This window comes from Macadamia integrifolia, chromosome 3 (assembly GCF_013358625.1).
Source record: "Macadamia integrifolia cultivar HAES 741 chromosome 3, SCU_Mint_v3, whole genome shotgun sequence".
Lineage (NCBI taxonomy): Eukaryota > Viridiplantae > Streptophyta > Magnoliopsida > Proteales > Proteaceae > Macadamia > Macadamia integrifolia.
In genome coordinates, this window is record NC_056559.1 from 25,992,677 (window position 1) to 26,007,428 (window position 14,752).

At 37.9% G+C, this 14,752-nt stretch overlaps 2 protein-coding genes across 3 annotated transcripts in view; both read left to right on the forward strand.

Annotated features, from left to right (window-relative positions):
- Window positions 1-14,752, forward strand: part of LOC122072718 — a 100,374-nt gene that overhangs the window by 28,507 nt on the left and 57,115 nt on the right. The window lies entirely within an intron of this gene.
- LOC122072717 (dihydrolipoyllysine-residue acetyltransferase component 5 of pyruvate dehydrogenase complex, chloroplastic) overlaps window positions 8,426-14,752 on the forward strand; it is a 20,212-nt gene continuing 13,885 nt past the window's right edge. For both annotated transcript variants that reach the window (XR_006138575.1, XM_042637103.1), the window contains exons 1-3: window positions 8,426-9,573; window positions 9,679-9,870; window positions 9,971-10,058. Coding sequence is in view for 1 of the 2 variants with exons in the window: in XM_042637103.1 (XP_042493037.1) it covers window positions 8,671-9,573; window positions 9,679-9,870; window positions 9,971-10,058 (1,183 nt within the window). In the remaining variant the exon portion in view is untranslated. The remainder of the gene's footprint in view (window positions 9,574-9,678; window positions 9,871-9,970; window positions 10,059-14,752) is intronic.

Genomic DNA, 14,752 nt, shown 5'->3' on the forward strand with positions numbered 1-14,752 from the left:
ATTTGGGGGTAAAATAGGTATTCTACAATCATTAAAGGATCGGGCCAAGTTGGTGCACAATAGGCTAGTGTCGATCTGGTGTTATTTGATCGGTCTCAATCGGGTGCCTGATGGTCCAAGTAGCAAAATTGAGATCGACCGTTTGTAAATGGGCCGGGCTCAAGCCCGACACATCAAGCCCGACACATTTAATAAACGGTCTGGGCTCAAGTCTGACATGTTTAATAAACGGTCCAAACTGAACCGGTCTATAAACAGTCAATCCCAATCGATTTAATCGAATTAGGCCACAAATTGACACCCCTAGGGACGGTGAATGGGGGCAGAAGGGGTTGAAAGCGAAAGTGGATAGGATGAGCAAAAGGATGTTGTAACGGTTGTCTCGTGAAGAAGAAGCAAGAATAAAAAGTGAAAATTTGTTAATGTGGGGCCCACAACCCTCTCTTTCCCATTTTATTCCCTTTTTTTTTTTTTAACACTTAAAATGGACCCCATTATTCCCTACACTCTTCTATTTTTATTTTTTTTCTTACAAACAAATAGGACCTTATGCATGTGATAGTTTATTGGCAACAAATGCAAGTTTTCCATTTTTTTTTTTTTTTTTGATAATTTTATTTTTCTCTATCAAACAAATCGTCTTTAGTAAAAATTGATCATTTTGTTGTAAGATTTTCAATTAGGTGGGCTAGCATAGTCAAAGATTTATTTTCAAAATCGGTGTAGTGGTATTGACTAAAGATGAAGTAAGTAGAAAGAATCCAATATTATTGGTAAGTGATCTCTATAGAGTTGGATTTTATTAGCACAACTTAATGGTATGAAATATTTATTACTATGTGTAGACCTAAGGTATTATTTCCTTAATGGGGAGAAAACCCTAATTTTATTGCAGAGTTGGTCCCTACCCTCACCCCTATATATAGTTATCACTGACCCATTAAGTGAGGCGAATGAACTAAAGCAAAAGGGAAAGAGGGTAGACCAGACCAACATTGATCGTGTTGTATGAGGAACATACAAGAAGACTTTGAAAAGTTCTTATTCTTCAGCCATGGATTCAGGTATGCCTAAAACGTTTTTTTTTTTTTTTTTTGTAGTGTTTATTGTGTATGCTTATCGATCTTCATGAATCGTTCAGTATTTATTTTCTATCTATGGTATCAGAGCCTCGTTCATAGAGATCGATAGACTATTAATTTTATTATGATCTTAAACATGATTTACAATGGTGACTTTATGTCGATCATGTTTGTTGTTCTGCTTTTCAAATCTGTTTTAGGGCTCTATTGGAAAATCGTGACCACTTAGATTATTAAAAAAAAAAAAGGTGAGATGAGACGAGACAGATGAAGGGAAAGGCTCGTACCAAGTTTTTGTTTTGTTTTGATTTATTATTATTCATTATATATAATATTATATTATATAAAAAGGGTCAAAAATCACTTTTGGTTTTGTCTTTTAGAGAAACCGTACCAAGTGACTTTTTGTTTTGATTTATTATTATTCATTATACATAATATATTATATTATATAAGAAGGGTCAAAAGTTACACAAGTTACTTTAAAAAAAAAAAAAAGAGTTAATTTTATTGGGTTTGTTTCTCTGTTAGGGAAATCGTACAATTTTTTTTTTTTTATGACTATTGATTTTGGCATATATGATTCAACTTTTCATTGTGGAATATTTTTTTTTTAATCAGATTATTTTGCCTTGTGATATTTTGTTCTGTCACGATAGGAACACTTATGGATGTCAACACTAAGTTTTATGTGCTTTTGTGTTCCATATTATTATACAATTCTCTGATTAAAAAAAAATTAAAATATAATGGGCATACAGTAGCAATCCAGGTCTATAGAGTTTTCGTAATTTTAGAGATTAGACTTCTACTTAGTGGGTTAATTCCTAAAGATGCGGAATTACTATAGACCATCCGGATGGATTGCAGTCAAGAAAGCCATATGGCGAACGATGTGCTCTTGCCAACACAGGTGAGTCTTCGTTAGGTCAGTTTTGCTTGATGGTGTGAGGGTGACGTTTTGAGCTTCACTATTTTGGAGGTTCTTGCCTTGTCACCACAGGTGATGGAATCTATAATATGGTTGTTTTTTTTTTTTTTAATAATCTTGGCGTCTCGCCTTACATGTGAAAGATTTCACTGCATGTTGGGCAATCTTGCCATCACAAGTGTGACCTCAATGATGCTGGATATTTTTTCAGTTTGTGTTTTTCATACAGTTGTTAAAATTGGTACTGGGATAAATCTGATTAATAAGCCCTAATTAGTCAGTTTTTATTATATTATTGGGATGTTGATATGCTTTTAGCTATTGCATATTGTATGTTTTGATAAAATTTTAGTAATTATTATTGCCAGCTATGACTTCCCAATTATCTTCCATCAAAGTCCTGAATGATTCTAATTTTGAGGAGTGGATAGACTCTCCTACTGTGTCTCTTACCATCATGAGACTCGATTATGCCCTAAGAACTAATAAACCCCCCAAGCCCACAACTGAGAGTGATGCTACTGCAAAAGCACTTTATGAAAAGTGGGAGGAGTCCAACAGATTGTGCCTGATTGTTATGAAGCATACTATGGATAAGACCATTAAGAAGAGTGTGCCTTCGAAAGAAAATGCTAAGGATTTTCTTGCAGCTGTTAATACAAAGTTCACCAAATTTGATAAGGCTGAAAAGGGAACATATTTAGAGTGGTTCTCATCCACTCGATATGATAGCACAAGTGGAGTACATGATCACATTATGAAAATGACCAATTATGCTGCCACGTTGGGCGAGATGGAAGTGAAGATATATGATTCTTTCCTTGTGTGGCAAATTATGCAATCACTTCCATCATCGTTTTATACTCTTAAGACCTCCTATAATGCACAAAAATTGGAGTGGGATCTTGAGGACATGACTTCCATATTGATACAGGAAGAGAAAAGAAAGAAGAAGGAAAAATTTAATTTTGCTTATTTTGTTTCCAATAATGGGGGTAAGAAGAAATTCAAGAAAAATTGAAAAGGCAACAAGCAAGAAAAATAAAGAAAATAGAACAGAAAACTGATCAGAATCTGAAACCAAAGACTAAGGCTTTTAAGGGAAAGTGTTTCTTCTGCAAAAAAGATGGACATATGAAGACAGATTGCTATGGCTATAAGAAATGGCTTGAAAAGAAAGGTACATCTTTAGCTTTAATGTGTCTTGAATCCAATCTTGTAGATGTTTCCCATGATTCGTGGTGGATTGATACTGGAGTAACTATTTATATCACTAATTTTTTGCAGGAATTAAGAAGCAGGAGGAAACCAAGTGAGGGAGAGATGATGATCTACATGGGAAATGGAGAGAAGACCAAAGTTGAATTTATAGAAGTAGTTAGATTACTTTTATCACTGGTTTTGTTTTGAATTTGAATGATATGGTTTATGTACCATCATTTAGACGAAAACTTATTTCGGTATTTAAACTTGACAGTTGTGGTTACACTTTTAATATTGGCAATCGGAAACTTACTCTCTATTCTGGTTCTCTTATGGTTGGATCTGCCTTGTTATGTTATGGTCTTTATAAATTTGATTTGGATATTAGTTCTTCCAAATATGCCAACACTTCTTCTGTTGTAAATTATGTGGTTACAAATCTTAAACGTGCTAGATCGGATGAAAATTCTTTTATGTTGTGACATAAACGTTTAGGACATATTTCTAAATAGAGGATAGAACGATTGATTAAGGATGATACACTTCCTCAATTAGATTTTTCAGATTTTGGAATTTGTATTGATTGCATTAAGGGGAAACACACTAGAACTAAAAAGAAAGGTGCAACCAGAAAGGATGAAGCATTGGAGCTGATTTATACTGATATTTGTGGTCCATTCACTCCTACTACCATGGGTGGATACAGATATTTTATTACTTTCATAGATGATTTTTTCTGTTTTGATTTTATTTACCTTATTCAAGAAAAATCTGAATCCTTAGATGCTTTCAAAGTTTTTAAAGCAGAGGTAGAACTTAAAAGGGAAAAGAAGATAAAAAGTGCGAGATTTGATCGAGGTGGAGAGTTTTATGGTAGATATGATGAAACTGGGCGTAACCCTGGACCATTTTTCAGATTCTTACAAGAATGTGGTATTAACGCTCAGTACACTATGCCTGGTTCACCTGAGCAGAATGGGGTGGCTGAAAGGAGAAACCGTACCCTTATGGATATGGTGAGAAGCATGATAAGTAATTCAACTTTACCTGATTTCTTATGGGGTGATGCTTTGAAAACAACAATATATATTTTGAATAAAGTGCTAACCAAATGTGTTCCCAGAACTCCCTATGAATTGTGGACTGGTAAGAAGCCAAATTTATCTCATTTTCATATATTGGGATGTGCTGCAGAGGTGAGACCTTACAATCCTCAGATGAGAAAGCTTGATCCAAGGACCATTGGTGGTCATTTTATCGGTTATTCTGAAAGATCAAGAGGATATAGGTTCTATTGTCCTACACATTCTACCAGAGTAGTGAAATCAAATCAGGCAATTTTCTTTGAGGATGATCTAGATTTTCAGTCTGCTCAACCACGTAACTTTGTTTTTGAGGAGGAACGTGTTCTTGTACCTATGCCTGTGATGTTGCCATCTACTGTATTACAGCCTCACATTGAACAAGAGAATGTCCCCACTCAAGAACTTGTGCAACCCATAGTGGCTAAGCCTGCACCCCCTGTTGTTGATGAGATTTAGGACCATATTGTAGCTGATGTTCCCTTGAGGAAATCAGAGAGAACTCGTAGGCCTGCCATATCTGATGACTATGTTGTTTATTTATAAGAACATGAATTTGATATTACTTTGGATTCAGATCCAATCAGTTTTGACCAGGCGGCCAATGATCCCAATTCATCATTGTGGATGGTTGCCATGCAAGATGAATTGAATTCTATTTCTGTTAATGATGTTTGGGATTTGGTTGAATTACCAAAAGGATGTAGACCGATTGGTTGCATATGGATTTTCAAGACCAAATGGAACTCTAAATGTGAAATTGAACGTTACAAGGCCAGACTTGTAGCAAAAGGATTCAGTCAAAGAGAGGGCATAGATTACAAGGAAACATTCTCACCAGTCTCGATAAAAGATTCTCTTAGAATCATCATGGCTTTAGTAGCAAATTTTAGTTTGGAACTTCATCAGATGGATGTCAAAACAACTTTCCTAAATGGAGATCTTGAAGAGGATGTTTACATGCAACAACCCCTTAGCTTCAGGCAAGTTGATACAGAGCACCTTGTGTGCAAACTCAAGAAATCTATTTATGATTTGAAACAAGCATCTAGACAATGGTATCTTAAGTTCAATGAAATTGTCACTTCTTGTGGTTTCACAGAAAATCTTGTGGATCAGTGTATTTATCTGAAGATCAGTGGGAGTAAGTTTATTTCCCTTATGCTTTTATGTTGATGATATTCTTTTTGCCAGCAATAATGTTGATCTTTTGCATAAGGCAAAACGATTATTATCAAGTCACTTTGATATGAAAGATATTAGTGAGACCTCTTATGTTTTGGGCATTGAGATTCATTGTGATAGGTCTTGAGGCGTTCTTGGTTTGTCTCAGAAAGGTTACATTGAGAGGATATTAAAAAGGTTTAATATGTTAGCATGTTCCCCTAGTAAGGCTCCAGTTGTGAAAGGGGAGAAATTTGGCAAGTCTCAATGTCCACAGACAGAATTGGAGTGCAATCAGATAAAGAACATACCTTATGCATCTGCTGTTGGTAGTTTGATGTATGCTCAAGTTTGTACACGGCCTGACATTTCCTATGTTATTAGTGTACTTGGGAGATATTTGAACAACCCCAGTGAAGCGCATTGGGTAGCTGCTAAGAAAGTCATGAGATATTTGCAAGGCACTAAAGATTTTATGCTTACTTATAGAAGAACCAATTCACTTGATGTAGTCGGTTACACTGACGTAGATTTTGCTGGATGTCTAGATGACCTCAAGTCTACTTCTGGATATGTTTTTGTGATGGCAGGTGGGGCTATATCTTGGAAGAGTGTTAAGTAGACACTCACTACATCTTCTACTATGCAAGCTAAGTATGTGACGTGTTATGAAGCCACTGTTCAAGCTTTATGGTTAAGGAATTTTATCTCAGGGCTATAGATTGTTGACTCTATATCTAAACCATTGAGGATGTTCTGTGACAACTCTGTTGCAGTTCGTTTCTCTCATAACAGTAAAAGTACTTCAGGCTCTAAACACATTGACATTAAGTATTTTTTGGTAAGAGAGAAAGTTCAAGAGTCACAGATTACAATGGAACAGATTGCTACAGAAAACATGATTGTAGATCCTCTTACTAAGGGCTTGACTCCAAAAGTCTTTCAAGAACATGTCACTAATATGGGACTTGTTAATTCTTTTGATGCATTTTATTAGTGGAAGTTTTGCTCAATATGTTCGTATTTGACTTTCAGTTTTTTATTTTATATATATGATGTATTATTATTGTTCTCAAGAATATATATGCATTTTTATGGTCATTTGTTTATATGTATACACTTATTTATTTGACTCCTATAGAAAATTGAGGTTATATGTGGTGTATTTACCTCATTCGGTATCTGAGGTTCTAGTCAATACACATACATCTAGTCGCTAGCAAAGCCTCGTTTGATTGAGGTCTAGCGCTAGTGTTGTGGGACATCCGGACCCAGTCCCAATGAGCTTCTTTGATTGAAGCTTGAGTGTTTGGGAGACGCTTGAGTGTTTGGGAGACGCTTGTAGTTAATGAGACCTTCGGTATCTGTCTCATAGGGCTCATTTGGTTTTCGAGCCAGGACTAATTTGGAAATAGACATGATGATCACTATTGCATGTTATTTTCATACCATACTTTCATACTGTTCAGCCCAAGTTGGTGATGTTATGAACACTTTAACGTGTGTGGTCTCATATCGCTTTAGATGTGATGATCAATACGGTTGGGTGTTTGTAATTCTCATTCGGACCAAGGCATTTGGTTTAAGGTGCACTCCATTCGACACTGTTTTGTTTGTGGCCACATTTAATTTATTTAAATCGGAGAGTCGTTTTAAATAAATTTTAAAATCTAAAACTTGTCACATATACTGCCCAAGTGAGAGATTATAAGGTTTTCAATTATGTGGACTAGCATAGTCAAAGATTTATTTTCAAAACCGGTTTAGTGGTGTTGACTAAAGATGGAGTAAGCAGAAAGAATCCAATATTATTGGTAAGTGATCTCTATGGAGATATTGGATTTTATTAGCACACCTTAATGGTATGAAATATTTATTACTATGTGTGGACCTAAGGTATTGTTTCCTCAATGGGGAGGAAACCCTAATTTTATTGCAGGGTTGGTCCCTGCCCCTCACCCCTATATATAGTTATCACTGACCCATTAAGTGAGACGAATGACCTAAAGCAAAAGGGAAAGAGGGTAGACCAGACCAACATTGATTGTGTTGTACGAGAAACATACAAGAAGACTTTGAGGAGTTCTTATTCTTCAACCATGGATTCATGTATGCTTAAAATGTGTTTTTTTTTTGTAATGTTTATCGTGCATGCTTATCGATTTTCATGAATCGTTCCGTATTTAGTTTTTATCATTCGTTTGATGAGATTTTGATGGATAAAATTTAAAGAGGGGGAGATGTATTACTTTCTCATAAACGAGGTAAAGTTTCATGTTTTTGGTTCCATGAGGTGAGAAAATTATCAAACCCACTTGTCAGGTTTTTCAATTTATTATGTCGCCTTCATCCCATCCTCTCTCAAAGTCCCACCAATTTCCATGGAAGATCTTGGTAAAGATGCAACAGCTACTTAATGCCTCTCATTGCGCAAAAACATCCTTAGTGAGCATCAAATGGCTGAGAGGATCTTGAGGCACGTGCCCAAATACTCTCAACCATCCAATGCACACTGGATCACTGTAAAGAATAATCACTCTCTCATGGCTAGCAAACTCAAAACAACTACTAATAATGTCTAACTTTTAAACCCAAGGACCAAAACAACAATGCAATGTATAACCAAGGTTTTAAAACTTGAAATCAACATCTGAATCGGTCAGGACTGATTCCCGACTCGAATCAATAAAAATCAGACACTAATTGAATTGAATGCCGATTCCTATCCTCCTTTTCTTTTTTTTTCTTTTTTTTTTTTTTTAAGATTCAACATTTTAGTCAATTTAGTTAAAAATATCATCTACAGGGCAATGCATAGGAAAACCAGGATTTTAGATACTACATCCCTGTACACATCTCTCTTGGATGTTTAGTTCTTTTATCTATTTCCTCAGTTAAAAAAAACAGGACTGAATGGGAGTGGATTGGTCGAATCGGTTAATGTCCATTCCGAGATGATTACCGAGTCGATTCACCAATTTTTAGAACCCTGTGCATTCGTAGTCTGGTAGAGTTGTTGGAGAGATACTTGAAACCTCCGCCTGTGTTTCGATGGATTCGAGGAAGAAGCCAAAGAAAATAAAGCCATAATTATCCCAAAACCTCTGAACAAAATCCCCATTTCCTTCTCTGCAATTCATCTCTCTAAATTTCTTCTGCAATTCTTCATTTTTTCTCTCTTAAACGAATTCAAAGACGCCCACTAAAAATGGCGGGTTTACTGAACATTGGCACCTCCTTCATCCCATCATCTTCGAAGATCCACAAGAATCCTAGCCCATTAGTTCCCTCGACCCTCAGAAACAACCCTTCAAGCCGGATTTTGATTCAAGCTAAGATCCGAGAGATCTTCATGCCGGCACTGAGCTCTACCATGACCGAGGGGAAGATCGTTTCTTGGGTGAAATCCGAAGGGGATAAACTCTCTAAAGGGGAAAGTGTTGTCGTTGTTGAATCAGACAAAGCTGATATGGATGTTGAGACTTTTTATGATGGGTACTTAGCTGCAATCATGGTTGATGAAGGAGGTGTAGCTCCTGTTGGATCCGCCATTGCTTTACTTGCTGAGACTGAGGATGAGATCGCCGAGGCCAGATCGAAGGCCAATTCCAATTCTTCTTCTTCTTCCTCTTCAGCTTCAGAATCGTCGCCAGACAAAGCCCCAGAACCCCTAGTCGCTGCTACTGCTGTTGCTGCTCCTCCTCCTCCTGCTGCACAAGCTCCTGTTGCTGCTTCTTCAATCCATCCGGCTTCGGAAGGGGGGAAAAGGATTGTTGCGTCGCCGTATGCAAAGAAGCTTGCGAAGGAGTTGAAGGTGGAGCTGGGTTCCCTTGTTGGGAGTGGCCCCAGTGGGAGAGTTGTTGCCAAGGATGTTGAGGCTGCTGCGGCCTCTGCTGCTGTATCGAGCCCTGCTTCTGAGGGTCCCAAAGTAGCTGCTTCTTCTGCTCCTCCCAGGGTTTCAGCCACCCCAGGTGTTGAATTGGGAACTACTGTTCCCTTCACGGCGATGCAGGGTGCTGTTAGTAGGAACATGGTTGAAAGCCTCACAGTTCCAACCTTTAGGGTTGGGTATACTATCACTACTGATGCTCTGGATCAACTGTACAAAAAGGTAAGACAGCTTTTTGTTTGGATTTGATGGTATCTAGATTGGGTTGGCTTTCTTTTTACTTGATTTGTGCTTGTTCTACTTCTGATGTGGTTTCTGAAATTTCAGATTAAGTCCAAGGGAGTAACCATGACTGCATTGCTTGCTAAGGCCACTGCACTTGCTTTGGTCAAGCACCCAGTTGTGAATTCTTCCTGTAGAGATGGGAAGAGCTTTGCTTACAACAGCAGCATTAATATTGCAGTTGCTGTTGCAATTGATGGTGGATTGATCACGCCAGTTCTTCATGATGCTGACAAGGTTCTCGATGTTTCATTTTGGCTGGGTGTAATTGTGATGTGATTCAAGTCATATCATATTTTTTGTTTCATCTTTTAAATTTTTTTAATGGTAAATGTAGGTTGATATCTACTCATTATCAAGGAAATGGAAAGAGTTGGTTGACAAGGCTCGTGCAAAGCTGCTCCAACCTCATGAATACAACACAGGTATGGTCATGATATGCCTGCTTCCTTTTAGGTGGCTAGGATTTATCTGTCTGTACTTTTGACCGATCTTCGGCATTTATATTTGCTTCATTGGTATGATCTTTCTCATTGCAGATTGTTTTAATGCTGTGTTCATTGTTTATATAAAAGGTTCACAGTTTGTGTTGATATTTGTTAGTTTAAATTATGACCATCAACTCTGTGCTCCCACCACTCTATTATCCTAATTACATAATTTAGCTCTCGCACGGTGCTTGGTTCCATATACCATCTTTACTTCTCAATATTGGTTCATAACAGTTTAATCAAGCTGTAGTTACTTTTGGTAGGAAAAGGGGAGGGGGAGGGGGAAGGGGGTGGGTGGGAGGAGGGTTGGTTTTGGAATTGATTTTCTAATGTTGAGTTTTAGAGAGAGAATTTCAATTTGAAGTGTCTGGATCATTCATCTTAGATCAAGCATCATAGTTCTATCACAGATACATATATCTTCTATCTTATGACGAATGTTGTACATTTTAAAGTTCAATGCTATTTTGGACACTGTTCTAGGTACATTTTGAATGTGTAGCCACTACTTCCAAAAATGTCAGTGCTCCATTTTTGTTGTTTGATTGCTGGTGTTCTATTTTTGTTTATATCAATCTAGATGATCTAGGAAGGAGGTGATATGAGAAAAGATCTGGATGGCTTTGTGTTGACAAAAAATATGACTTCAAGTAGAGTGAATGGAAAAACAGGATTTGTGTTGGCAACTGCATTTAGTTGAGATAAATCTCACTTGAGGAGTAGACTATTCAATTACATCAATCTAAATGGGAATTTTTTTCGTTATATGAACTCAATGCCTCTGTAGTGTTTGTGCCAAAATTTGGATGGTTCAATAATCCATAAGCCACATTTTTGGCACACAATTAGGAAACTTCCAGTGTCATTTTTTTCCTTTATAAATATCAGAATGTATACAATTGATAGTAAAGTTGAATGAGAAAAAATTGTTCCATATGCCACTGCTGCATGCCAAAGGGTTGGTCAAGTGATGTGATCCTCTTCATTATTCGGCTCATCTTCTCTCTCTTATTCTTCTGTTCCAGATTGGGTTTCTTCATTATTCTTTGTTTAATCCATCATCATCTTATATTTCCACCTCTAAAGTCCAACTTATTTCAATTTTATTGTTCGTTCTTAATATTACTTTGTTTTATGTTGTATTCCCTGCTACTGTCAACTTTACCGGGCTGGGAAGAATTTGATTGATCTCCTTCATGGTCAATCCATTCAGTCTGAAATTTCGAGGGCTAGATCATCCCTCTAGGACGATCCAAATCCCAATGTCTAAGATTTTAAGCCCTAATCTGTTAGGACTAGCCAACCTGCAAGGCTGCAACTGGACTGGTTCCTTGCTTTACCGCAGGTCCAAATTCAGGAATTTTTTTTTTTTTTTCAAGATCCTTTGGGTTGATTAATCGAGCGATAATGGCTTGGGGTTCAGAGGGTTGTGGATGAACAACCATATCTGGAGATTGCGAGTTGATTGACGTGGTATTGACTGAGTTCCATCACCTGAAACCATTACTGGTTACCGCTGGTCTGAGAAATCGAAAGGAAGGAGTTACCAAGTTCTAATATTTGCACAAAAGGGCCTGGCTTAAGAAATTACAATAAATCCGTTACTTTTATAACATTTTTAAGTATTTGCCCCTTCTTCTGCAATTAAACCAAGAATGGAAGTAGAGAGGAGATTTCCTTGTTGAATCCCTCGAGCACTCTAGAGTTTTTCCATTGATGGAAATAGAGAATGAATGCTATAATGGAGCAATTTACGTCCATGTCTTCCATTTGACTCGAGAGTGCATCCTAGCCAAATTGTGGTTAAGAAAACTTGATGGAGAACCTTTAGGGAAGAAAGGGAAAATCAGAGTAGGAAGGGGAAGGAGGGGAATCACACACTTCATTGGTGCACAAACTCAACATCTTCATTAAATAATCAAATCACTCTCTAAATCTTCAATCGATTACAGCCAATATATAGGAAAATAGGAACATGAAATTAGAAACTTAACTGAAATGGAAACTAACCTAAACTAGGAAACAACTATAAAAAGGAAACCAAAGCAAGGAAATAAATCCTACTCCTACGTTCAAGTCTGAAAAATAAAAGCATGAAATAAAATACTAAGTAAAGTACTAATTTTATTTTCAACCCTTGTTGGACCAAAACTCTGGGCTGGACCGGTTCTTCTTGGCTCTTGGCTTCCAAATCCGGTCATGCTAGTCTAACCAAGTAAGGGCTGCCGTATCTGCATCAACTCTCCTCCTCTGAAAAGAATTCGACTCCGTCGAGTTAGGAAAAGGACCGAGGAGACTATTTGAAGGAATGTGCTGAATGAGGAACGATCGACCATCTTCTTGAGCTTAGTTTCAGGGAGATCTTTGGTAGGATGAAACTTCATAGTCTTGTTGGCATGCTTGAAGGCATAGGTATTGGCATAGCCACAATGCTGTACTTTCTTATCAAACAACCAAGGTCGACCAAGAAGGATATGGCACACCTTCAGAGGGAGGACATCACATTGGACTGTATCCTTAAATCCACCAATAGAATATTTGACCAAACACTTATCTGTGATTTTGAGATTAGTGTTATTCACTCAAGCAACCTTGTAAGGATTAGGATGTGGTTCTGTATTCAATCCCAGCTTACGAACAGCGTCTTTAGAGACAACATTAGTGCAATTGCCTCCATCAATGACCAAAGTTAGCAATTGATCATTGCACTTCACACGAGTCTGAAAAATACTACTGCGGCGCCAATCTCTATTGTCAGTGGCCTTGAGTGGTCAACACATGACGAATGACATAAAAAGGATGTTGGTCTTCGTCACTGAGTGTCATTGACTTCACCTGTTGCACGTTCTTCTCTTAAATCAATTGTGTCAGAACCAAGTTGCTCTTTGGGAATATATGGTATAGGAGAATCCTTATCAATAAAAGCAACCAAACGGCTGGGACATTGAGCATTGATATGTCCAAATCCATGGCATTAGTAGCACCGAACTCTAACTTTTGAAGAATCAGAAGGTTTATCTGAACCACGCCGAGGGGGTGAGTATGGGCGAGTAGGTCGTGAAGATGACATTTCAGAAACATGTCAAGGTGGAGAATACGGCCGACGAGATCGTGAAGAGGCCATAGATGTAGCACTAGCCTGTGGTTTGCTAGATGACCTCTCTTGGGTAGGAGACTGTTGCAAAATGGAACTAGTACCTCGAGAAAAAGTATTTGCAAAATTTCTCCGGTTGTATGGGCGTTTCAGACTTTCCTCAACCTGATATGCTACTTGTATGGCGTCTTCCATGGTAGGTAGTAGGTTAGATGCAAGGGCAGTACTAAGTTGAGGGTGCAAACCATTGCGAAATTGGGCCACTAATACTTCTTCATCCCACTCAAAGTCAGAACGAGTGGCCAAATAATAAAATCTAGCAACATACTTTTCAACGGTCAAATTCTCTTGTTTTAACTGTGCAAACCTGAGATGCATGCGTTGCTTGTAATCAGAAGGCAAGAATCGCCGATTCATGATTTCATACATTTCAGCCCAAGTAGTGATCAAACCAATGCCTCGGGTTCGGTTCTGTTGTTGTTGCTTGATCCACCAGACTTGGGCCGTGCCTTTCAGTTTGACCTTTGCAAATAGGATCTTTCGAGCCTCAGTCAACCCGCACCATCTGAAGAATGTATCTAAACTGTGAATCCAGTCAAGGTACAATTCTGGATTATTGTCTCCATAAAAATCAAGGACATCTAATTTTTCTACTCTTTCTGCTCTATCATCATGTCTACTAGTGCCATGGTGGTGGTGGTGGTGGTGGTGGTAGTAATGTTACTGACGGATCCTGTGGAGTGGTGTTGGAAGAATCCCCAGATTGAATGGGACTCTTTCTTTTATCCGCTGCCACCAAATGATCAATAGAAACTTGCATGGATCCCATGGAAACTTGCATAGATTCCACCATTGTTTTTAGGGACGTGACCATGTTAGTGAGAGCATCAAATTTTGTATCAGTTTCTCCTTTATAAGAATTCAGCTGTTGAACAACTTCACTATTGGCTACCATGATGATGATTAACAAAATAGCACTCAAGAATATATGGTAGAATAGTAAATAATTTTTTTCTTTTCTTTCCTTTTCTTTTTTTTTTTGGGAAGGGCAGAATTGCAATTACTTGAGATTCAATTAAACCACAAAGGATATCAAGTGTGGGCAGGGATCTAAATGTAAATAAGAAAAAAAATGAGGGATAGAAGGAATTAATAGATAAAAGAGGGGTAATGTGGAAAAATCAGAAAATAAAATAAAAAGGAGACTCAATGGAAGGGTACCGTCACTGACAGAGATGGAGGAAGTAGGAGTGTCCAGAGGCGAAACCAGTGAAGGGTTTCGTAGGCCTTGTTGAGGGGAACCGACGCGAGGAGGGATGAACCCCGAGAGCCGATGGTGATGAAGGAGGTCTTCACTGCTTGGAAGCGACTCGCGGCGATGGAAGGACTAGATCGACAGGTATGTTTTTGGTTTCTCTCTCTTTTCGACTTCTCTTCTGTTGTTCTTTCTTCTTCTTTTCTTCTATCTCTCTCTCTTCTCAACTTTCCTTCTTCTTCGTGACTTCTTTTTTTGCTTTCTTCCTTTTTTTTTTTT